We start from the raw sequence: 26,419 nt of genomic DNA, 5'->3' as shown, positions 1-26,419 counted from the left end.
TAGGTTATGAATCTCATTCTATGTAATCGTGTAGTTTTTTTAGAACGTGCCAAATATTCCCTATCTTTCACTGCAAACCTTGTTTTGCTTGGTTTTGATTTCTTTGGAATCGGATGCTACCAATTTGAGAAATGTGTTTCAGAGCTGTGTGTTCTTGATCATGAAGTTCCTTCAGTATGGAGAACATCAGTGGAATGCTGAGATTTTTGAGACAGTATTAGTTTTTGGTTTATGTTTTACTGTGGCTTTTCCTCATTTCCAGCTTTAATACAAGTATAGAAATTCTTCTACTTAATAATATTTCAAAGATATGTATAGAGCTACTCTTATTATTTTTTTTTTTTAAGATTTAGTTATTTGAAAGAGTTGCTGAGACACACACACACACACACACAGACAAAGATCTTGCATCTGCTGGTTCACTACTCAAATAGCCACAGAGCCCCGGGATTGGCCAGGCTGAAGCCAGGAGCCTGGATCTCCTGGGTCTCCCATGTGGGTGACAAGGACTCAACTACTTGGATCATCTTCTGTTTTCCTGGGCATATTAGCAGGGAGTAGGACTGGAAATGGAGGAGCCAGAATTTGGACCAGCACCCACATGAAATGCCAGTGGTTCAGGGTGCTTAACCCCCAGCACCACAATGCAGGCTCCTACTCAGGGAGTAGCAATACTGAAAGGTTGTGTGACCAATAGGAATGTGATCATTTAGGGACCTAATCTGTTTACAAGGTGCATACTTGCATCTTGCATATTTTAGCGGCAGTTAATAGTTAGATCTTTTATGAGAAAGTGATAAACTGGGGAAAAAGGCCTGTGGGACACCCTGTGAAGACCCTTGATGAGTGCTCAATGGCAGCTTCCTTTCTTGTGGTTTCTCAGCAGATTAGCAGTTTTCCTAAGCTATGTGTGATCCTTCTAAAAAAAAATTGTCTTCAAAGTCACAGAATGTTGGGGGAAACAAAAAGGAAGGTTCCTGTGTAACCAGAATTTAAACTAGAAACTGGATAGCATTTGTAGAGAATGGACAATTAGAAGGTCCAATATAGGTTGCTTCTTGTTTTTATTTTCCTTCCTTTTCTCCTTCCTTGTTTCCACATGGCATCAAGAGAGAGGAAGTTATGTTGTATGTTGACTCTATCAAGAACACTGAGACTGTTCTCTCTTTAGAGGACTAAAAATAGATTTGTTTTTTGGATATGTATACTTAGGATCATTTTTGGGTTTCTATTAAATTGGTAGTTTGGTAACAAAATGAATATTTTTGGCCAGCGCTGCGGCTCACTTGGCTAATCCTCCGCCTGCGGCGCCAGCACCCCAGGTTCTAGTTCCAGTTGGGGCGCCGGATTCTGTCCGGGTTGCTCCTCTTCCAGTCCAGCTCTCTGCTGTGGCCCTGGAAGGCAGTGGAAGATGGCCCAAGTGCTTGAGCCCTGCACCCACATGGGAGACCAGGAAAAAGCACCTGGCTCTTGGCTTCAGATCGGCGCAGTGTGCAGGCCTTAGCAGCCATTTTGGGGGTGAACCAACGGAAGGAAGATTTTCTCTCTCTCTCTCTCACACTGTCTAACTCTATTTGTAAAAAAAAAAAAAGAATATTTTTCTTGTAAATTGCAATTCTTTCTCTGTATATTCTTCTGAAATTTCCCTGGGAATAACCTTGCTTTTTTGCTGAAGCATAAAGTTTTGAAGGCTAAACATTGTACATTTGTGATGAAACTGAGATAACATGTATAAGATATTATGAAGGTGATGAATAACCCTATAGGATGAATTGCATTGTGGTGCAGTGGGTCAAGCCACTACGTGTGATGCTTACATCCCATATTGGAGTGCCAGTTGAAGTCCCAGCTGCTCCACTTCCAATCCAGTAACCTGCTAATGCTCCTGGGAAGGCAATGAAATATGGCCCAAGTACTTGGGCTAGAGCCTCCAGTGTGAGAGACCTGGGTAGAGTTCCTGGCCTCTGACTTTGACCCTTCGTAAACCTGCCTGTTGATGGGCATTTGGGGAATGAACCAGAGGATGGAAGACTGCTCTGTTGTTGCCTTAGAAACAGTCAAATCCTTTTATTTATTAATTTTTATTGATTCTAAATTCCTGTTTGGTTGGGTTTAGAAAAAGGTATATTTTACTATATTCATTTATTAATTTATTTGATAACATTCTTTTCTTAGCAAGGCTTACTTAGATGCTGGGAGTTTAGTTATGAACAAGGTAAAGATATCTGGAGCTTATATTTATCAAGTAAGACAGATATAAAACAGATTTACAATAAATGCTGTAAATAATGAAGGTTCTTCAACAAGTTCATGGAAAATGAAAGGAAAAGTTAAATTTATTTTGGTTCCAAAAATTTTTAGATCCATGCATGTGAGGGGACTTAAAGTTTATGGAAGGGACCAGCGCTGTAGTACAGCAGGTTATACCCTGGCCTGAAATGCCAGCATCCCATGTGGGGACCAATTTGAGACCTGGCTGCTCCACTTCTGATCCAGCTCTCTGCTATGGCATGGGAAAGCAGCAGAAGATGGCCCAAGTCTTTGGACCCCTGCACCCACGTGGGAGTCCAGGAAGAAGCTTTGGATCGGTGCAGCTCCGGCCATTGAGGCCAACTGGGGAGTGAACCATCGGATGGAAGACCTCTCTCTTTCTCTCTCCCTGCCTCTCCTCTCTCTGTGTAACTCTGACTTTCAAATAAATAAATAAATCTTAAAAAAAGTTTATGGAAAATGCATATTAGAAAAAACTGAATTTCAGAGGTCTTTGCATCAAAATAAATGTATCTTTTAATTCCATTTTCCATGAATTTAGTAAAGTTGTGATAAGTACTTAGAGGATGTTTTAAAAATCCATAATGTGGGGATTTTGATTTAGTTTGGGAATGAGGGATGGCTTCCTTTAGGATATCATTTGAGTTACCTTGTCCTTATTATGAATGTGATTGAGACATTCATTTTAAATAGATCTTAGGGAAATAACCTAAATATAAATTATTTCAGGTTTTTTAATAAACATGGTAACAAATTTGTATTCCATTTTATTCTTGGTCTTCCATGTGCATGGTTTAGTTGAAACTCTTGGATTCCTTCATTTTAATATGATTTCCCCACAGTTCCTTTTTTTTTTTTTTCATTTCCAATTATCTTTATATACAGAAGATCGATTCAGTATATAATTAGTAAAGATCTCATCAGTTTGTACCCACGCAGAAACACAAAGTGTAAAAATACTGTTTCTGTACTAGTTATAGCATCACTGCACATTAGACAACACATTAAGGACAGATCCCACATGGGATGTAAGTACACATTGACTTCTGTTGCTGACTTAACAATTTGACACTCCTGTTCATGGCGTCAGTAATCTCCCTAGGCTCTAGTCATGAGTTGCCAGGGCTATGGAAGCCTTTAGAGTTCGCTGACTTTGATCTTATTCCGATAGGGTCACAGTCAAAGTGGAAGTTCTCTCCTCCCTTCAGAGAAAGGTACCTCCTTCTTTGATGGCCCCGTTCTTTCCACTGGGATCTCACTAACAGAGATCTTTCATTTAGGTCTTCTTCTTTTTTTCTTTTCCATGGTATCTGGGCTTTCCATGCCTACAATACTCTCATGGGCTCTTCAGCCAGATCCGAATGCCTTAAGGGCTGATTCTGGAGCCAGAGTGTTGTTTAGGACATCTGCCATTCTATGAGTCTGCTGTGTATCCCACTTCCCATGTTGGATCTTTCTCTCCCTTTTTGATTCTATCAGTTAGTATTAGCAGACACTTGTCTTGTTTGTGTGATCCCTTTGATTCTTAGACCTTTCGGAGCCATCGAATGTGAACTGAAATTGATCACTTGGACTAGTGAGATGGCATTGGTACATGCCACCTTGATGGGATTGTATTGGAATCCCCTGGCACATTTCTAACTCCATCATTTGGGGCAAGACTGATTGTGCATGTCCCAAATTGTGCATCTCCTCCCTCTCTTTTTCCACTCTGAAATTTAACAGGGATCACTTTTCAGTTAAAATTTAAGCACCTAAGAATAATTGTGTGTTATTTACAGAGTTCAACCACTAGTACTAGAACAACAACAACAACAAATACTAAAAAGGATAAAGTATTACATTGTACATCTAGAGTCAGGACAAAAGCTGATCAGGTCATTGTTTCTTATAGTGTCCATTTCACTTCAACAGGTTTCCCCTTTGGTGCTCAGTTGTCGCCGATCGGGGAAAACAAATGATATTTGTCTCTTTGGGACTGGCTTAATTCACTCAGCATGATGTTTTCCAGATCCCTCCATCTTGTTGCAAATGACTGGGTTTCATTGTTCCTTACTGCTGTATAGTATTCTATGGAGTACACAGTTCCTATACGTGTGTGTGTGTGTATGTATGTATGTATGTATGTATACATAATCTTAAGACTTCATATATTCAATCCAACCTTAACATTTGACAGTTACTAAAAGCCTCCAATTTATAAAGGATTCAGAGTGTATTTGTTAAAGTGCGTTAAATTTATTTTTTATGCCATTCTACTGATAAGCAAACCAAAGTTTTTCTATTGTCTATCTTTCCAGATAGACTGTGGGCTTCTCAAGGACAAATGCTAAATCTCCAGAGCCTTGCAGGATGTCAGACACATAGTAAGTGCTAAATAAATATTGAACAAATCAATTATGAAAACTCTGTGGTAATAAGGAGGAAGCAACTTGGAGAGTGACCTTCATGTTTCTTTTAAGTGATTTCTTTTCTTTAGCATAATAGTTAAGAGCAAGTGGGCCCCTGATATCACGAGGCTTATTTTTTTTTTTTTTAAGATTTATTTCATTTTATTTGAAAGTCAGAATTACACAGAGAGAGAAGGAGAGTCAGAGAGAAGTCTTCCATCTGCTGGTTAACTCCCCAATTGGCCGCAAGGGCCGGAGCTGCGCCGATACGAAGCCAGGAGCCAGGTGTTTCTTCCAGGTCTCCCACATGGGTGCGCAGGGTCCCAAGGACTTGGGTCATCTTCTACTGCTTTCCCAGGCCATAGCAGAGAGCTGGTTTAGAAGTGGAGCAGCCGGGACTTGAACTGGCACCCATATGGGATGCCGGCACTGCAGGCAGCGGCTTTACCTTCTATGCCACAGCGCCAGCCCCACAAGGCTTGATTCCTTACTGTGTATTCTTTGGCAAGTTAACTATATATCTATATACCTCATTTTCCCCATCCTTAAAATAAGGTGAGATTAGATGCAGAAAGTACTTAGCATAATGTCTGACAAGGTTAAATGTTCTATAATGGTGGCCAATTATTGTGAGAGGCATGCATTAAGTGTTTCATTTGTCTGTGTTTTATCTTTGATGCTTAACATCTCTGATGTGTAGCACCTCTATTGGCACTAAATACTGATATGTATGAGAACAGGTAATTGACCCTTTCTGCAATTATGCCAAGTCTAAAAGTAAAAATCATATAACCACTAGGCTGTTTGCTTATTGAATATAAACTTTATGGACCATCAACTATTGATAATTAAGTAGATGGTTATGGCAGTTATTACAATGACTACACTTCCTTCCTTTATGCATCAATTTTTTTCTTTTTAAAAAAGATTTAATTATTTATTTGAGTTACCCAGAGAGAGGGAGAGACAGAGAGAGATCTTCCATCTACTGGTTCACTCCCCAGATGGCAGTAATGGCAGAGGCTGGGCCAGACCAAAGCTAGACCAGGAGTTTCATCCAGGTCTCCCATGTAGGTCCAGGGGCCCAGGGGCTCTGGTCATTTTCTACTGCTTTTCCCAGGGTATTAGAAGGGAACTGGATCAGGAGTGGAACAGCCAGGACTTGAACCAGTACCGATATGGGATGCTGGCATTGCAAGCAGCTTTATCCCCTATGCCACAATGCAGGCCCCACATCAGTTTTTTAACAAAATAGTGTTTAACAAATAAATTTTTTTTGATTAAAAGAATCAAGTAATATTCTCAGTGTATCTTTATGTAGATGAAATCTTTTTAGTATATGAAGTTTTGCTTGAATGGAAGTGTATATGTGTGTGCTTGTAATATTTACATGTGGGGGATTGAAAGAGATCCAGTCTACATTTCTAATTTTTCAGTTCCTCTAAATAAACATCATTTTAAATGCTTCTCTACTACTCTGTTTACCTTTATAATGAATAGTAGTAACATACTTTTATGTTTCTTTTTTCTTTACATGATTCATACAGGCATTTTCTGAGCATCCTTATGAAAGTAAAGAATGCCCTTGTTGAGGAAAGAAATGAGTATTCTAAGGTTTCAAAGCTGACTTTAAAATTTCTTTCACTTCTATCTTAGGTTATGATTTGCTGACAAAATAAAACAGATGCTCCTTGAAACAAAAGCAAAGGAAAAAAATTCCCACAAAGAAACAACCAAAAAAAGATCTTTAAGGGCTTCTTATTTTACCTTTTTTTAAAAATGCATGTAAATGTTCCCAAAAGAAAAATATTAACCATTTTATGTAAATCCTAGGTTTTGAAACTTGGAATAGGGTTCTAAGAATTAAAAATATTTGATTAAAATATTACAGGGATAAATGGCCTTTTGAAAAGATTTTTGTCTGTTTAAGAAATGTTTTGATTGATTTGTTAGATTTACATGCTTCTTAGAGGACTTAAACATGTAGCCAGGGCTTTTAGGGGTCCATTTTGGTACAAAATTGGAAACAGCTGGCAGTGTTATATAAGGCAACCCAACAACTTATAGGCTGAGAATATAATGTAGTGAGTGTTACATTTGCATGTCTTTTCTTAAATGACTTCATTTGTTTTGTTTGCTTCTAAGTTATGGAAAGTAGGAATCAGGCTTTCTGTTTTCACCAATTGTAATATCCCAGGGTCACAAAGTAGATCCTTGATGGTTTGATTCCCATATTGGTCCTTTTACTTTCTGATCTTTTCATATGCAAAGGCTTTTTGTTTTGTTTTACCAAGTTATTTTACTAGCTCCCTAATCTAAATTGAAATTTTAGAAATCTCAGTCTGTATTTCTCAAGATAACTTGCTAAGTATTATACAATGTACATTGAAAGAGTGGACTTGTATATAAAATTGACCAAGTTAAAGTAAATTTTTCTCTCAACGTGCCAATATGCATTTTTGGACAGTTTTTCCTTGTTGATGTGTTTTAGTTCTATGTTTGTCTTTTGATTAACAAAATTAGACCATGATGATTAAAATCCATCCTCCTTATAATTTTGGCTTCTAACGTATTAGCAGTGGCTATTTTTCTGTTTCAAACAGTCCAGTTTGGGAGTTCTAGAGAAAATAGATAAAAGCCTTATTATGTTTATATTAAGCATTCAGATTTCTAGTGTAAATACCTTTAAAATGATAAATACTTCCCCCTCCCTTTTTTAGTGGAATGGAGGTTTAGGGAAATCTCTCATTCAAAATTATAATAATATTTTTGGACTAGGAGAATCTTTGATGTTGATTTAATCATTGCAGCACAGATTTAAAAAAATAAAACTTGGGACTTTTAAAACTACCTTTAAAAAAAAATACTATAAATTATTCCTGAAATGGAACTGCTCACTGACACCTGGAGAGAAGTTTGATTGAGAAGAATTCAAGAGTGATCAAGGAAGGAATGATTGTTCCAGTTTGGAAATCTCTGTGCATGGGTTACAGTCTTGTTGCGATTGGTTGGAAAGTAAACTATTTTCTTGAACTATGATTGGCTAAAATCCTTTTCTTTCCACGATACTTATTTTTTAATGTAACTGATTCTGGAGCCTTTCCCTGTTTTCATTATCTGACAAGGGCGTTTGAGCTGTGTACTAAAAGTACAGATTGGTGCAGAGACAATTTGTGTAATTTAAGGATGCTGACAAAACCCCACAGCAGATCGCGTAGGGTTCCTTATAACAAAGCAGTGGCGGGGTGTAAATCTCTGAACAGCTCACACAGAAATTAGTGCAGCTGTAATTGGAAACATTAAAGGATGTTAGCCTTTTCTCCTTTTCCATTTAAATTCGTGGACTGCTGTTCCGCTGTGATTGAGTTCTGTGGGCATCGCTTCGCATCACTGCTGGGACTGCAGGACTAATTCGGGCTAAATTCATGCTAACCCAGACGGCAGGCGCCATGTGCTCTGAAAAACATCGCCCTGGAGATGAGGCGTTTAACCTGGAGTTTATTTTGTGGTCCAGTGCCATCGGCACACTGCACTTTCGCCTCCCCCTCACCTCTGAGGGAGCGGCGAATGCAGAGGTGGACCCCACACGCTGCGGGCGGTGTTGCTGAGGCAGAGTACTGGCTTCCCCCGCGCCTGGCTTCCTTCCCCGGCCCTGGAGCAGCAGCCAGCTGCAACCTGGCAGTTCCCGCGGCCGCCGCAGCGCCGGGCACTACTTTCCGTCTGCGGTGGCTCCGCCGACCCTCTCTCTGCTCCCTCCCCCCGCCGCGCCGGCGGAAGGAGACGCGCGGCGCGCTCGCGGCCGAGCCAGCGCCTGGGAGGCGGAGTAGTACTGGCCGCGGCGCTGTGGCGGCGGCGGCCGCCGGAGCTGCGTGTGGGGTTTCTGTCAGTTTTTATGGGGGTGTGTGTGTGTGAGTGTTTATGTAGCTGCAGCCCCAGTTTGTGAGTCTGGGGGCCTTGGGAGCTGTTGGGGACACCGAGCGACCGAGGTCGCTGCGTCCTCCAGGCAGAGCGTCCGGTGCGCCCCGAGTCCGCGCTCTCTCGCTCGCGGGACCGCCGCCGTCTCCCGGTCCGGTCTCCGCAGCATGAGCGGCCGGTAGGAGCCGAGTTTCGCAGTTCCTCTCTCTGGAGAATACAGCGGTCGCTTAAGCAGCTACGGCCATGGCGGTGGAGACGCGGCCGGAGCTGGTGGGGAAGCGGTTCCTCTGTGTGGCGGTCGGCGATGAGGCGCGTCCGGAGCGCGGGGAGAGCGGTCGCTGTTGGCGGAGCTGGCGAGCCGGGGTCATCCGAGCCGTGTCACACCGGGACAGTCGCAATCCAGACCTGGCGGTAAGCGAGCGCCTGCCCGCAACGGAGAGCCGTGTGTGAGCCTCGCCACCTCGGCGGCACCCGGCTCTGCCCGCACCACTGGCGGTCACGCCCCTCTTTGGAGCCCACAGTTTGCCCCGCTGACCTGCCCGGGTCTTCGCCCCACGGCAGGTGGCTTCCCAGGCGGAGGCGGTGTCGGAGCCGGACTCTCCTGTGTCCCCAGACAGCCTCGGAGACTGCTTCGGTCTCAGTTCTGGGGCGGGGGATGGGGGAGCGGCGGAGCCAGCCGCGGCTGCCCGCTGTGGCGCCCCGGCGGCCGCGGAGACCTCAGCGGAAGGCGGGGCTGAGAGCCCAGGGCAGCAAGCGGTGCGGGCCACTCGGGAGCGGTGGGTGGCCAGCTTCCCTGGCCTTTCTGCTGGCGAAAGTCTGTAGTGCGGGGGCTTGAGCCTTAAAACTTAGCCATAAGGTTGCTGAAGGGGAGGAAAAACTGACATCTCTTGGCTTTCCAGAGATGCGTGCGTGCGTGCGTGTGTGTGTGTGTGTGTGTGTGTCGAGGTAAGGCCGTGGCAGTGGCGATGTCCTGATTCACCCTCTACTTGGTAAATGCTTAGCTTTCTAGCCTCAAAAGATGAAAACGATTATTTTTGGTATGCCAGGTAACAGAAATTCTTCTTTTCCCTCTAGCCCTCCGTCCGCTCTTGTTAGAAACGGATAGTGCTTAGGGTAAACATGTTCCTGGGTGTTTACACGATTTTAATTCAATAAAACCACAGATGTTGTCAATTAAAATGTTAAATGCCCCCTCGGAACCTTTATCCTTATACATGACACTGCCAGTATTTGCTTCAGTAGCGTAGGTATGTGCCTGACTGAGAGGGGATATGTTATGGTCCAAGCAAATCATCTCTAGGGACAGGCTTGAAGATAAGGGGTGGAGTTGAGTCAATATATTGTTTCTCAAGGTTGACTTAAAATACATAATCCATGAAGTTTATTCACTGAAAATTTCACATTTAGAAATATTTTCCCCTTGTGTGTATGCAGGCTTACAATTCCAAATTCACAGTCATATCTACATAAACCTGCCTATTTTAATATTTTTCTTAGGAGATTTTGAGTGTTTTTGTAAATCCATTTTCATCATGGTTTCATGTGGAGTGTTTTAATGTTGACTTGGTACTTCAAAATAGGTTTGCTTTCCTAGTAGACATTTCTAATAGGAAAAAAGCAAAGTCTAGGTAATTTTGAATATATTTGGTTATTTTTATTCGAAAGGGGGAAAAGAATCTTCGTTAAGCATTGATTATGTTCATGGTTCTAGGAATTGTGGTATTTCAGTTAACTACTTTTGTTTCTTTAGAAGGCATTTCTCCTACTCTAAATTGTCTTGGCTTTTATGTGGAAGCTAGTTGGATGATGGTTTAGCATCTTTAAATAATAATGAGTGTTAAATTGTGTTTGCTTTCTACAGTATTTTGCTTTAGTAGATACTTGAAAATTGGGAAATACAGTTAAAAGCTATCATTGGTGACAGGTTAGCAAATTGATTATATTGAAGACTTGATTACTTAGTTGGAAATTTAAGTGATATAAACAGGTGATTGACATGTCAAGTTTGTAATTCAGAAGATATGAATGCATTGCTGAGCAGCTCGTGCTGTTGTATAGCGGGCACAAATTCGAGGCCCTGTCCACTTCCAATCCAGCACTCTGCTATGGCCTGGGAAAGCTGTAGAAGATGACCCAAATCCTTGGACCCCTGCACCCTCGTGGGAAACCCAGAAGAAGCTCCTGGCTCCTGGCTTCGGATTGGCACAGCTCCAACCATTGCGGTCATTAGGGTGGTGAACCAGCGGATGGAAGACTCTCTCTCTCTCTGCCTTTCAAATAAATAAGTAAATCTTAAAGAAAAAAAAAAAGAAAAATATTACTGAGGCATGGTGGGGTTTAACTGGAAAGAACGGGAAGGAATTTCTTCAGGTGGTAGAAGTATTTTGTTTCGTCGTTGATTTCATAGGTAAAAGTTCATTGCAAATTTGCCAAAAAAAAAAAAAGTTTTAAACCAAAACTATGTGAACCTTTGACCAGTATTCCTTTGTACAACAATTTTATTTGAAAAATGAATTTTACTGCTTATAGTGTAAGTTTGTTTTTAAGCCTAGAACCAACATTTTTAGATTTTCAAACTTTCTTACATTCATACTTTTTTAAAAAGGATTTATTTATTTTATTTATTTGAAAGGCAGAGTTACAGAGAGAGAGGGAGAGACACAGAGAGATCTTTCATCTGCTGGTTCATACCCCAAATGCCCGCCAGGGCTGAGCCAGGCTGAAACCAGGAGCTTCTTTTGGGTCTCCCTTGTGAGTGCAGGGGAACAAACACTTGGGCCAGCTTCCACTGCTTTCCCAGGTGCATTAGCAGGGAGCTGGATTGGAAGTGGAGTAGCTCGGACTCAGATTGTGGCCTATAATGGAATGTTGGTGTTGCATGCGGTGGCTTTACCTTCTGCATCACAATGCCAGCCCCATACTTCTTAAGTGACACTTAAGTGAACAATTTGGCATTAATGTGCAACATATTGGTCCTTTAGCCCTTTGTTACTACAGTGTAAACATAAAGAGCATGATCAGTTCTATGAAAAACACTGATAAGCTGTTTTTTTTTTTTTTTGCTGCTGAAACCCATGTTTTGTTTTTAAAGTTGTAAATATATAATTTAAAACATGTAGTTATTTTAGAAGCTTTAGTGTTGTACATTTATATCATACATGATTTTGAAGGATAACTATCAAAACCGGAAAATAAAAAATATTATATCTCTAAGTTAATCAGCTATTCTTTTGGTCTTATGAAGACTTGGCTTCATACGTTAATATCTTAGCACTGCCCTAACTAATTACACAATCTTGGTGGATTAAACGCTACAAATTTATCTTATGTTTCTTGATCACTGATCTGATCTGACCTTCCTAGGCTAAAATCAAGGTGTGGCAAGACTATGTAAAGTAGAGGCTCTAGAGGAGATTCCTTTTTTTTCTTTTTTTAGTATTTAGATACTGTTCTTATTCCTTGGTTCATGGCCTTCTTCCTTCATCTTAAAAGCCAGGTTGGGCCGGCCCCGTGGCCTAACAGGCTAATCCTCTGCCTTGTGGCGCCGGCACACCAGGTTCTAGTCTCGGTTGGGGCGCTGGATTCTATCCCGGTTGCCCCTCTTCCAGGCCAGCTCTCTGCTGTGGCCCGGGAAGGCAGTGGAGGATGGCCCAAGTGCTTGGGCCCTGCACCCTGTGGGAGACCAGGAGAAGCACCTGGCTCCTGGCTTCGGATCAGCGCGATCTGCCGGCCGCAGCGGCCATTGGAGGGTGAACCAACTGCAAAGGAAGACCTTTCTCTCTGTCTCTCTCTCTCACTACCCACTCTGCCTGTCAAAAAAAAAAAATATATATATATATATAGTAATAATAATAATAAAAATAAAAAATAAAGGATCTCAAAACCTACCAATCTTTACTTAAAAAACAAAAACAAAAACAAAAGCCAGGTTGAATCTCTGACCATTCTTCCCTAATCATCTCCCTCTTGCTCTCCGGCTTCTGTCTTGCATTTTAAAGTATGTTTGTGGGCCGGCGCCACGGCTCACTAGGCTAATCCTCAGCCTTGCGGCGCTGGCACACCAGGTTCTAGTCCCGGTCGGGGCACCGATCCTGTCCCAGTTGCCCCTCTTCCAGGCCAGCTCTCTGCTGTGGCCCGGGAGTGCAGTGGAGGATGGCCCAAGTTCTTGGGCCCTGCACCCCATGGGAGACCAGGAGAAGCACCTGGCTCCTGCCATCGGATCAGCGCGGTGCGCCGCCCGCAGCGCGCCTACCACGGTGGCCATTGGAGGGTGAACCAACGGCAAAAGGAAGACCTTTCTCTCTGTCTCTCTCTCTCACTGTCCACTCTGCCTGTCAAAAAAAATAAATAAATAAAAAATAAAAAAATTAAAGTATGTTTGTGATCACAGTGAGCCCAAATAATCCAAGATGATCTCAATACCATTAATATTCATAATTCCATCGGAACCTTAGTTCCTCTTTTCTATGTAAAATAGTGTCGACACAGATCCCATGGAATAGGACATGGCTATCTTTAGGATGACATTATTCTGATTGGCATACCATGGTAGCAAACATATTCCTGTACAATATGAAAGTACATAATGCGGTACAGTTAAGACTAAAATTTTAGTTTTTCAGGCCAGGAGTTTTAGTCATACCACTATCTGGTGTCTTAGGTAATGAGTTTAATTGATGGAATTCTTACTAGATTATGTTAGGATAATTTCAGATGTTGGTGACTTTTTGAAAAATGAGTTGATAACCCTCTGGGATATCCATATTGGAATTATATTTGGAATTATATTGATCATCAAAAGATTTTATCTGAACCCTTTCTATGCAGGAGGCCTGAGATTTGAAGGTAAGATTAGATAAACTCTATTATGAGTCTCTGCATGTCGAGTTCTTTTTTTAGTCTTTTACGAAGGTTCTTGTCCAGGCTAGCACAGTAGCATAGCGGGTTAAGGTCCCGGCTGTGGGCTATTTCCCATCCAGCTCCCTGCTGCATCTGGCAAAGTAGCAGAGAATGGCTCAAGTCTAGGTCCCTGCACCCATGTGGGTGGTAGGAACCCAGTCACTTGAACAAGGCATGATTGTCTCCCAGAGTTGGTGTTACAAGGAAGCTGGAATCAGTAGCAGTTAGTACACAAAACTCCTATTTCTGTTTATAGTTATTAATTTGGAAGCAAACCCTGACTGACTAAACTTTTTTTTTTTTAAATATTTATTTTATTTATTTGAAAGGCAGAATTAGAGAGGAGGGAAGACAGGTCTTCCATCTGCTGGTTCACTTCCCAAATGGCCACAACAGCCGGGGCTGGGTCAGGCTTAAGCTAGGAGCCAGGTGCTTCATCCAGTCTCTGATGATATTTTATCTCAGAAATATTACTGTGCTTAATTTTAGGGTTTTCTAAACCCTACAGTTGTGTTATATATTACACATGAGTTACATTATATTACCATAGCCAAGTACCACGATATAGCAGTATTTACTTTGATAAAGCAACAAATTTTGAACTTGAAAATATGTCTAGTTTGAAGGGTTTTGGATGAGTATTTTTTTTAGGATTTATTCATTAGAAGTTACAGAGGGGGCTGGCACTGTGGGGTAGCTGGTAAAGCCTCTGCCTGCAGTGCCGGCATCCCGTATGGGCACCAGTTCGACTCCCAGCCGCTCCACTTCCAATCCAGCTCTTTGCTATGGCCTGGGAAAGCAGTAGAAAATGGCTCAAGTCCTTGGGCCTCTGCACCTGCATGAGAGACCTGGAAGAAGCTCCTGCCTTCTGGCTTCGGATTGGCGCAGCTCTGGCCATTGCAGGTAATTGGGGAGTGAACCAGCAAATGGAAGGCCTCCCCTCCCTCCCTCCTTCTCTCTCCCTCCCTCTTTCTCTCTCTGCCTCTCTTTCTCTGTGTAACTCTGACTTTCAAATAAATAAATAAATAAATCTCTAAAAATATAATAAAAGTTACAGAGAGGGGGAGACAAATAGAGATCTTCAGTTCGCTGGTTCACTCACCAGATGACTGCAGCGATCAGCATTGGGCCAGAGCAAAGCCAAGAGCTTCTTTCTGGTTTCCCATGTGAGTGGCAGGGGCCCAAACAATTGGACAATCTTCCCTTGCTTTTCCCAGGCCACTAGCAGAGAGCTGGATAGGAAGTGAAGCAGCCAGGACATGAACCAGCACCCATATGGGATGCTGGTGTCACAGGTGGTGGCTTTACCAGCTATGCTGCAATGCTGGCCCTTTGGATGGATAATTTTTGTTAAAGTACAAGTAATGATTTCTTTCCTTCCTTTTCTCTTCTCTTCTCTTCTCTTCTCCTCTCCTCTCCTCTCCTCTCCTCTCCCTTCTCCCTTCTCCCTTCTCCCTTCTCCCTTCTCCCTTCTCCCTTCTCCCTTCTCCCTTCTCCCTTCTCCCTTCTCCCTTCTCCCTTCTCCCTTCTCCCTTCTCCCTTCTCCCTTCTCCCTTCTCCTCCCCTCCTTTTTCTTTTTCTCTCTTCTCTCTCTTTTCTTTCTTTCAGATTTATTTTATTTATTTGAAAGGCAGAGTTAGAGCTTCAATCTGCTGATTCACTTCTCAAATGGCTGCAACAGCCAAGACTGGAGCAGGCCAAAGCCAGGAGCCAAGAGCTTCATCCCAGTCTCCCATGTAGGCACAGGGGCCCAACAACTTGGGCCATCTGCTGCTGCTTTTCCCAGGTGCATTAGCTGGGAGCTGGTTCAAAAGTGAAGCAGTTGGGACTTGAACTTGTGCCCACATGAGATACCTGGCATTGCAGGTCATGGCTTAACCCATTTTGCCACCCCTAATGATTTTTTTATTAATTCATTATTTAAGGAATACAAATTTCATAGGTACAACTTTCGGAATATAGTTATTCTTCCCACCATACCCATTTATATGGTCATTTTAACACTTAATACTGTCTGTATGTTCACTTTAACACTTAACATGATCACTTTCACACTTAAGATGACATTTTTATCACCCAGCTTAATGGGATTTGGGGTCCCATGACAAGTTTTTAAATTGTACCCTTAGAAGTTAGTTTTTTGGAATGTATGCATAACTATACAGCTTTACAGTTACAAACTTCCTCCTTTCTCTCTTATTCCCACTCTTATTTTTTACTGAGATCCATCCTCAATTGACTTTATACACATATAATTAACTCTATGTTAAGTAATGAGTTCAATAAATAGTATGAAGAGAAAAAAATGAAAAACAACAAAACAAAAATACTGTTCCTCGATAGTCAAGTCAAGGTCAGCTCAGGTCATCTCAAAGTGTCAATTTCACTTCTGTGGGTGTTTTTTGTTTTGTTTTGTTTTGTTTTTTTAAAGATGCTCTATTTGTTCTCACAGATTGGGAGAACATATAGTATTTGTCCCTTTGGGACTGGTTTACTTCACTAAATACGATGTTTTCCGGATTCATCCATATTCTTGCAAATGACTAAATTTTGTTTTTGTTTTTGTTTTTGTTTTTTACTGCTCTGTAGTATTCCAAAGTGTACATATCCTATAATTTCTTTACCCAGTCTTTGGTTGATGGGCGTTTAGGTTGGTTCCATGTCTTAGCTATTATGAATTGAGCTGCAATAAACACAGCCCTAATGATTTTTAATGGTGAATATATGGTGACAACAAATACTGCTTATTTTATTTGTTTCAAGACTTGACAGTGATCAGATGTCTGCCTAATATTCAAATAGTTTTATTCAATATGGATTTTAGCAAATTTTATTTGATATAAATTTCCTAATCTGGGGCCTGATGCTCGTGGCATAGTAGGTTAAGCCTCCATCTGTGGCACCAACGTCTTATATGGGCACCAGTTTGTATCCTGGCTGCTCCACTTCTGATCCAGCTCTCTGTTAATGGCCTGGGAAAGCAGTGGAAGATCACCTAAGTGCTTGGGCCCCCGTGGGAGACCCTGAAGAAACTCCTGGCTTCAGATCAGCTCAGCTTCGGCCATTGCAGCCACTTGGGGATTAAACCAGCAGATAGGAGACCTGTCTTTCTCTCTCTCTGTGTCTACCTCTCTCTGACTCAAATAAATAAAATCTTAAAAAATAAAAACATCTGTCCCTCTCTTTCTCTCCCCATAACTCTGCTCTTCAAGTAAATAAATTTTTCTTTAAAAAAGTTTGTGGAAAAATAGAATTTTGAAGTCTGCATATTGCTGGTTCTTCAGGGTTCATGTAAAATCTTTATCATAAAGCTACATTTGGGGCCGGCGCCATGGCTCACTTGGTTAATCCTCTGCCTGTAGCACCGACATCCCATATGGGCACTGGGTTCTAGTCCTGGTTGCTCCTCTTCCAGTCCAGCTCTCTGCTGTGGTCTGGGAAGGCTGTGGAGGATGGCCCCAGTGCTTGGGCCCCTGCACCTGCATGGGAAACCAGGAGGAAGCACCTGGCTCCTGACTTTGGATCAGCGTAGCTCCGGCCGTAGTGGCCATTTTGGGGGGTGAACCAACAGAAGGAAGACCTTTCTCTCTGTCTCTCTCTCTCACTAACTCTGTCAAATAAATAAAATTAAAAAAAATTAACAAAAAACTACGTATGGATTTGAAAATGTTTTTGCACTAATAGTTTTAATTCCATTTATATGTACTTTTGAAAGTACTCTCACACAGTGAAATTTGCTTTTTGGACCTATTGGCAAGTAGATTTCAAATTTCATGTACAGTATTTCTTCCCTGTCAGTTCAAACCATGTCATCAAAATGGATCTCTATAAGGCTTCTTGAAATTTGAATGAGTAGGAATCAAGTATAGGTATGTATAAATATATGTAGCTGAGCACTTAAAAGATCTGAAATTTCATTTAAACGTTTTTCAAAAAGTACTTGTAATGGTTTACTTTTTATAGTTTGAGCCTTTGTTTTTTCATTTGTACAATCATTGAAGAAATTGGTTTAGATCCAGAATGTTTCCTGTTCTGTAATTCCAGAATTGTTAGTACGTTTAATTCTATGGAAGAAAGTGCTCATTAACCAAGAGCAAATTTCAGATCTATCCCCAGATCACTTAATTCTGAGTTAATGAGGTTTCCATTATAGTATGCCTGTTTTATAAGGGATTGTGCCTTTTTTTTAAGTAAGGACCACAATTCTCCTTTGTTAGTAATGTGGTTTCTCTCGAATGATCAGAAGTTGAATTTTTCTGATCAGAGAAATTAAAGGTAGAATAAATAAATATCACAGAGCATAATACTGGACCTTGAAATGATTCAGTGGATTTTCATGCATTTGCAAGTTTTAGTGAACTGTATTTAATACTTTAGTGAAAGTGCTTTATGGTTAAAAATGGATCAAAAGAAATCAGGTAACTAGAGGATCATATTTGTTTCTTTTTTGTCTGAAAATGCGAAATTAGGAAGGGAATACATGGCAATTCTATTTCTATTTCAGCAGATATATTTGGTAAGCAAGGGAGATATTATGAATAATTTTTCCAGCACTATTTTAACTTTATTTTACTAAAATGTTATTGAAAATTTAAAATTAATGATTTCTAAGTTTAGTAAAAATCAAATAATTTTTATTAGTAACAGTGTTCTTAAATTTTTTGTTATCTACAGTGAAAGCATAGATTTTGGGAATCAGAGTTGACTGTATGTGTTAGATTCCTTATCTGTAAAATGGCTATCTTCTGAGGATTATATGAATTACTTCGTAAAGAAACTGACTAAACACTGGTTTTGATTCTTTGTTCCCTCTAAATCTGTATTGTGAGGAATATTCCCTGTGTTAATTGGTACAGTCATTAGCTTTATGAAAAATTAGAGAATGTGAGAATTTTTAAATCATAGAACCAGTAAGGTATGAGGACAGAAATTTGAAACCTGATTTCTGATTTCACAACTAGTATCCCTTGATACTCTATTTTGCTTCTCTGTATGGTTTTTAACTCATCACCTTTAAAAATAAAAGTGAAACAGCTCCTTTAATTGCTGTGACATATGTTCTTTCTGAACCTTTGTTCTTTCCTAGCTCCATGGCTCAAGGCCTCTTTGTTTTTATTTTTTATTTATTTTTTAGATTTATTTTATTTATTTGAAAGACAGAATTACAGAGAGAGGTAGAGACAGAGAGAGGTCTTCCATTGCTGGTTCACTCCCCAGATGGCCGCAGTGGCCAGAGCTGCACCAATCTGAAGCCAGGAGCCAGGAGCTTCTTCTGGGTCTCCTACTTGGTTGCATGGGCCCAAGCACTTGGGCCATCTTCTACTGCTATCCCAGGCCATAGCAGATAGCTGGATCGGAAGAAGAGCAGCCGGGACTAGAACCAGCATTCATATGGGATGCCGGCGCTTCAGGCCAGAACTTTAACCTGCTGTGCTACAGCGCTGGCCCCGAAGCCTCTTTGTTTTTTTAAGTATTTTTATTGAAAGGCAGAACAACAGAAGGAGAAAGATGTAAGTCTTCCATCTGCTTGTTCACTCTCCAAATGGTTGCAGCAGTTGGGGCTGGGCCAGGTGGTAGCCAGGAGCCAGGAACTCTATCAGGGTCTCCTCCGTTGGTGGTAGAGACTCAAGTACTTGAGCCATGGGGCCGGCACTGTGGCTCACTTGGTTAATCCTCCGCCTGCGGCACTGGCATCCCATATGGGTGCCGGTTTCTGGTCCCAGTTACTCCTCTTCCAGTCCAGCTCTCTGCTGTGGCCCGGGAAGGCAGTGGAGGATGGCCCAAGCCCTTGGGCCCCTGCACCTGCATCGGAGACCAGGAAGAAGCACCTGGCTCCTGGCTTTGGATCCGTGTAGCGTGCCGGCCTTAGTGGCCATTTAGGGGGTGAACCAACAGAAGGAAGACCTTTCTCCCTGTTGCTCTCTCTCTCACTGTCTGTAACTGTCAAATGAAAAAAAAAAAAGTACTTGAGCCATCATATGCTGCCTCTCAGGTACATTCTGAAGAAGCTGGGTCAGAATCATAGGTGGGACTCCATCCCAGGCACTTGATTCTGAGGGATGGCTTAAGCCACTTTGCACCAATGTTCACCCTCAAGTAGTCTTTTTTCTTCTTTTTTTTTTGAGATTTACTTTTTAAAATTTATTTGAAAGGCAGACTTACAGAGGGAGAGATTTTCCATCTGCTGGTTCACTCCCCAAATGGCCATAATGTCCCCCACTGTGCTAGGCTGAAGCCAGGAATGTAGAGCTTCTTCTGGGTCTCTCATGTGGATTCAGAGGCCCAAGGACTTAGGCCAGCATCTTCTGCTCTCCCAGATGCATTAGCAGGGAGCTGGATTGGAAGTAAAGCAGTGGGGTCTCGAACTGGCATCCATATAGGGTGCCTGTATTGGAGGTGGTGGCTTTAGCCCACTGTGCCACAATGGCAGCCCTTCTACTCTTGAGTTGTTGTTATTTCCCCTTCCTTCCTCTCTTTTTTTTTTTTTTTTTTTAAGATTTGTTTGTTTATTTGAAAGAGTTAGAGATCTTCCATTTGATGTTTCACTCCCCAATTGGCCGCAATGGCTGGAGCTTCGCCGATCCGAAGACAGGAACCAGGAGCTTCTTCTGGGTCTCCCATGCAGGTGTAGGGGCCCAAGTACTTGGGCCATCTTCTACTTTCCCAGGCCATAGCAGAGAGCTGGATTGGAAGTGGAGCAGAGCAGCTGGGTCTCAAACCGGTGCCCATATGGGATACTGGTGCTTCAGGCCAGGGTGTTAATCCGCTGTGCCACAGCACCAGCCCCTTTCTTTGTTGACTATAGTTCCTCCTACCTTTTTAGTTTGGTGTTAAGAGTTTCATTCTTTCACCTACTGTTTTAGTTGTATTTAAAAAATTATTATTATTAAATTTTATTTTCCTTGGAGAATTTACTTGTATTTCTTCATCGTAATTACAGATCTGCAATAGCCTTTTCTTTCTTTTTTTTCCAGCTTGAATCTGCCATCTTTACCTTTTCCTTTGACAGCTTTAAGGGACTATCCCACCTTTGAGGCTGATATGATGTATCTGAGACATAATTTATTATCTTCAGGTGATGAAAACCATTTGCTCTTTTGGTTTTTAATTTGAAATTTCACCTGAGCTTGATAATGCCTTCACCCTTCACATTTCTCCTGTATTATATTTTATTCTGGTCTGCAGATTTCTTCCTTCAAATTGAAACCTGCTTCTCCATCCTTCTTCTGTTCCTCTTATAATATCATCAAGTCCAAGCCTTCCTTGCCTAGGTGATCATTTTACTTTCAGATCTCTTCTCCAGTATGTTCCATTTAGTGTAGACAGATTAGTCATCCTGAATTTTTTTTTTTTTTTGACAGGCAGAGTGGACAGTGAGAGAGAGACAGAGAGAAAGGTCTTCCTTTTTGCCGTTGGTTCACCCTCCAATGGCCGCTGCGGCCGGCGCACCGCGCTGATCCGATGGCAGGAGCAAGGTGCTTCTCCTGGTCTCCCACAGGGTGCAGGGCCCAAGCACTTGGGCCATCCTCCACTGCACTCCCTGGCCACAGCAGAGAGCTGGCCTGGAAGAGGGGCAACCGGGACAGGATCGGTGCCCCGACCGGGACTAGAACCTGGTGTGCCGGTGCCGCAAGGCGGAGGATTAGCCTATTGAGCCGCAGCGCCGGCCTCTGAATTTTTCTTTAAATATTAATTTCTTTATTTGAAAGTCAAAGTTACAGGGAGAGGGAGAGACAGAGAGATCTTCCATCTGCTGATTGATACCCAAGATCGCTGCAATGGTTAGCGCTGAGCCAGGCTGAAGCCAGGAGCCAGGAACTTCCTCCAGGTCACCTACTTGGGTGATCTTTCCTTGCTTTTTCCCAGGCTATTAGCAGGGAGCTGGATGGAAGTGGAGTAGCTAGGACCTGAACCAGTGCCCATATGGGATGCTGGGGTCTCAGGTAGTAGCCTTACCCATTACTTGACAATGCTGGCCCCCAAAATGAAGTTTTAAAAACACAAGAACATGTAAGGTTCCACTCCATTACATGTCGGCAGGTAGCTTATTAGAAACTGTGCACTGGTGATAGAATGAGTAGCAAAGGCACATAATGTCCTAGTTCTACTATAAGCTATTTTTTAATCTTTATTGATCCCCCTTGAATGAATTCTGTTGCTCCTGTGGTGAAGGTATCTATACCTCTAATTGTCTTCTTAGTTGAATTATTTACATTGTTGTGAAATTCTTAAGTTTTACATTGAATTTGGTTGTCTGACCATCATTTCAGATTGCTTTTAGTATTCACGGTGTTGCTATATTGCTATGCAGATTATGTATTTTGAACATCCAGGATGGCCTATCACATGTCAAAGAATAGTAACGTTGGCAGTAGAAACAGTTAGGATTCTTAAAATAGATTGTAGAATTTTTCAAACAAGGAGAGTTCTGTGACTAACCATAAGTCTTGTGAAAGACGGATAGAGTAAAACGTATGATTGTTAAAACCTATGATGTGTTAAAAGTAAGATATAGATAACATCTTTAGTCTCAGAAGACTATCAATGAAAGAAGTATTATGTTAAGGTATGGTTAAAATTATGATATTTAATGATGGACTTATTTTCTCCCTGCATTATTATTACATTGATAGAATCTTGACATTGAGACAATACAGTACTAGATTAAATATTGGTAAGATAATTTAAAGTTATCCGTGGTTCCATTGTGTTTAGTAGCACCGTATTACTATTTAATCTTTGTTTTTATTTAAAGCCACATTGATGAAACTATGTGGACTTTATTTTAGAACATTTCTAATGTTCCTAAAATGTTTTGCTGCTTTAACCTTCAAGATCTCTGATCATATATTAATACCAGATTGAATATTTTAAGGAAAACCATTTTATATAGTTGATTTGATTAAAGAATAAATAATAGATATGAAATACATTATTTGTACCTTATCTTTTCCATAATGGTTTTGAAATAAACATAAGGATCTATAGGAATAATGTCTCTAAATCATCTTCAAGTATCAAGTGAAAGCAGTAAAGAGAAATGCATATGCTTACAAAGTCAATAATCATGTAATAGTGCATTAAATTTGCCTCTGAACTTCTTAGTGTTCAGAGCAAAATAAGAATTGATAATGAATTAAGATACTGATTTTCAGAATGTTTTTAACTAAGCCCCAGAAGCTTTTTTGGATTTGTTTCTTGAGTTCCTTAGAAAAGTGGCCGGAATACATAGGAGAAAAAGCAAGGTACCTGAGGGTACTTGATTCTGATCCTTGGTTCCATTCAATAGAATGATTAGAGCTGAGTTTTATTAGTTTTACTTAATTTCTTAGGCAAAATATTAGATAATAATGTTCCTCTTTTCAGAGAGAATGAAATAACCCAGTTTTTTAAAGATTTATTTATTTTCATTTGAAAGAATTACACAGTGAGAGGAGAGACAGAGGTCTTCCATCTGATGGGTCACTCCCCAGTTGGCCACAATGGCCGGAGCTGCGCCGATCTGAAGCCAGGAGCCCAGAGCTTCCTCTGGGTCTCCTACACGGGTGCAGGGGCCCAAGGACTTGGGCCATCTTGTACTGCTTTCCCAGGCCATAGCAGATAGCTGGATTGGAAGTGGAGCAGCTGGGTCTTGAACTGGCACCCATATGGGATGCTGGCGCTCCAGGCCAGGGTGTTAACCCGCTGTGCCACAGCGCTGGCCCCAAAATAACCCATTCTTAAACTTCTGGAATGGGGGTTGAAGAATCTGAAACTGGTAGTTATACAAGGGAAATATGTAAATGAAGAGCCTTTGCTTGGAAAATAGAGTATGATTATAAAGTATCATTTGATGAAGATATTCTCCAAGAGATTAAAGTAATGTCGTGTTATTTGAATGTCATGTATTATTTTAGATTGTACTGTGTAATTCATTTTTAACTTCATTGGCAGAGAGAGAGTGCACATGTACTTAAATTTGTTGATCCCTTCCCAGATGCCTGCAACAGTCATGACTGGGCCAGGCCAAAAGTTGTGAGCCTGGATTGAATTTGGGTCTCCCATGGGAGGCAGAGTTAAGTACCTGGGCCATTACCTTTTGCATCCCAGGATGTGCATTAGCAGGAAGCTGGAAACAGAAGCAAAGGTGGGAACCAGTGTTGTGGCCCAGTGGATTAAGCTACCATGTGTGATGCTGGCATCCCATATGGGTGCTGGTTTGCTTTCCAGTTACTTGTCATCCAGCCCCCTGGTTATTTGCCTGGGACAGCAGTGGAAGATGGCCTAAGTGCTTGGGCCCCTACCACCCTGGTGAGAGACCCAGAGGAAGGAATTCCTGGTTCCTGGCTTCTGACTGGCCCAGTACTGGCTGTTGCAGCCATCTGGAGAGTCAACCAGCAGATGGAAGATCACTTTTGAAAAATACTTATTTATTTGAAAGGCAGAATTAGTGTATATTTTCCATCTGTTGGTTCACTCACCAAATGACCACAATGGGTGGCCAGGGCTAGGCCAGGTTGAACGCTTTAGCTTGGGAATCTACCCAGGTCTCCCATGTGGGTGGCCTTGGGTCATCTTCCTCTGCTTTCTTAGGCGCATCAGCAACGAGCTGGATTGGAAGTGGAGCAGACAGGACTTGAACCAATGCTCATATGGGATGCTTTTCTTGCAGGCTGCAGCTTAACCCACTGTAGTGCAGGGCCAGCCACTGCCATACTGTTTTTCGTAGTAGTTGCACCATTTTATATTTCCAATAATATGTGCATGGGTTCTAATTTCTGCACATCCTAGCTTATACTTATTGTTGATTTGTTTGAAAATAGCCATCCTAACAGATGTGTATATATTCACTATTTGTTTATCTTTGAAAAAATATTTGTGTTTGTTATGTTTGAATCATGTTGATTTCTTGGTTGAGTTTTAGGCATTCTTTTTTCTAGGCATTATCAGATAAATGGTTTGCGAATATAGTCTCCATTCTCTTGGTTGCATTTTTAAACTTTTAGTAGTGTCTTTTAATGCACAAGCATTCTATATTTTAATGTAGTTCAGTTTCTTAATTTTTGTTTTGTTTTTGTTGCTTGTGCTTTTGGAATCCTGGCCGAGAAGTCATTGCCAAAGACAATGTCAAGAAGCTTTTGTCCCTATATCTCCATATTTTTTTGTAAGACTTTCATAGTGTTAACTGTTGGTTTAGTTTTCTGATCTGTTTTGAGTTGATTTTTGTGTATGATTTAGGATTTGACTTTATAATTTTACATATTTATCCAGTTTTCTTTTTTTTTTTCAAGATTTATTTATTTGAAAGGTAGAGTTAGAGAGGGGGAGAAACAGAGAACTTTGTTCACTCGTTCACTCTCCAAACATCCACACCTGCTGGTGCTGGGTCAGGCCAAAGCCAGGAGCATTTATCCAGGTTTTCCACGTAGGTTCAGAGGCCCAAAGACTTGGGCCATGTGATGCTGCTTTTCCAGGCACATTAGCAAGGAGGTGGATCAGAAGTAGAGTAGCGGGGACTCAAACCAGTGTCTATGGAATACCTTTGCAGCATGCGGGTTAACATGCTGTTTCATAACACAAGCATCCTAGTTTGTCAGATTTTAAAAAAAGTCTTCAGAGTTTCAGTTTTAACATCTAAAAGAAAGGTTCATTTTCTCATTTCAAATTAGGTATTCTAGATGAGGCAAATCACTCATGTCTGTGACCTTTTAGAAAAGCTGTTGTTGTTTTGTTAAAATACTGTACCAGGGGTCCAGGTATTATGGGTTCCGCTGCTGCCTGTGACTCTGGCATCCTGTATGGCACCAGTTTGAGTCCAGCTGCTCTAATTCTGGTCCAGCTCCCTGCTAATGACCTAGGAAAGCAGTGGAATATGGCCCAAGTCCTCCTCTGCACCTGTGCAGGAGATCCAGATGAAACCCCGGCTGTTTCACCCATTTGGGGAGTGAACCAAAAGATGGAAGCACTCTCTCTCTCCCTCTCATTTTCTTCTAACTCTGCCTTTCAAGTAAATAAAATAAATCTTTAAAAATAATACTGTCCCTAGGCTTAGTCTAAATTTGCAACAACCGTGTTTTAGTGTATCTATAAATGGTGAACCCTGTTTCTGAAATTAAGCTTTTCATTTGTCTCAAAAAAAAAAAAAAAAAAAAAAGAGGATTCTGCAGCCAGCATGTGGTATAGTGGGTAGAGCTGGTACTTAGAATGCCAGTCCTCCCATATGGTTGCTGGTTTGTGTCCCAGCTGCTGTACTTCTGATTCAATTCCCTCCTAATGGCCTGAAGAAAAACAAAAAACAAAAAAACAAAACAGAAGATGGCCTAAGTATTTGGGCCCTTGCCATCCATGTGGGAGACCCCTATGAAGCTGCTGTCTCCTGGCTTCTGCCTGGCCCAATGCTGGCTTGTATCCATCTGAGGAGTTAACCAGCAGATGGAAAATCTCTATCTCTGTTTCTGTCTCAGTTAACTCTTTGAATAAATCAACTTTTTAAAAATGTAAAAATAAGTAAAGGATTCTATAAAACTAAAATTAGTAAAACGTTCATCCTGTGATTCTAATAAACAACAAGATAGACATAGTAGAAAGTCTGTAAATATCCTAGGTTTGTATTCAGAATATTGCAAAAGACAGATCATATTAGTGAGCTAGGGAAAGCAAATGTTTTAAAATGTAATTTGGGGCTGGAATGGATTTCTTAAATTACACCCAATATCATGACATCAAAAGAAGAAATTTAGGGGCTGTCACTGTGGTGTAGTGGGTAAAGCCGCCATATGGGCACTGCATCGAGTCCTGGCTGCTTGACTTCCCATCCAGCTCTCTGCTATGGCCTGGGAAAGCAGTAGAAGATGGTCCAGGTCCTTGGGCCCCTAGACCCCTGCATCCAAGTGGGAGACCCAGAAGAAGCTCTTGGCTCCTGGCTTCAGATTGGGCCAGCTCCGGCTGTTGTGGCCATTTTGGGA

General features: G+C 41.5%; 1 protein-coding gene across 2 annotated transcripts in view; it reads left to right on the top strand.

Moving 5' to 3' along the window:
• The window catches only part of JMJD1C (jumonji domain containing 1C), a 292,989-nt gene that overhangs the window by 44,059 nt on the left and 222,511 nt on the right, over positions 1–26,419 (top strand). The window contains exon 1 of one of the 2 annotated variants that reach the window (XM_062213863.1): positions 8,805–8,987. The exons of the other annotated variant lie outside the window; for it this stretch is intronic. Coding sequence (XP_062069847.1) covers positions 8,820–8,987 — 168 coding nt within the window. The 5' untranslated portion in view covers positions 8,805–8,819. Of the gene's footprint in view, positions 1–8,804; positions 8,988–26,419 lie in introns of those variants that run through there. 2 annotated transcript variants of the gene reach the window in all.

The sequence above is a fragment of the Lepus europaeus genome, chromosome 17 (genome assembly GCF_033115175.1).
Source record: "Lepus europaeus isolate LE1 chromosome 17, mLepTim1.pri, whole genome shotgun sequence".
Lineage (NCBI taxonomy): Eukaryota > Metazoa > Chordata > Mammalia > Lagomorpha > Leporidae > Lepus > Lepus europaeus.
The sequence above is the reverse complement of the archived record's forward strand: the minus strand, read 5'-3'. Positions and strand labels throughout refer to the sequence as shown.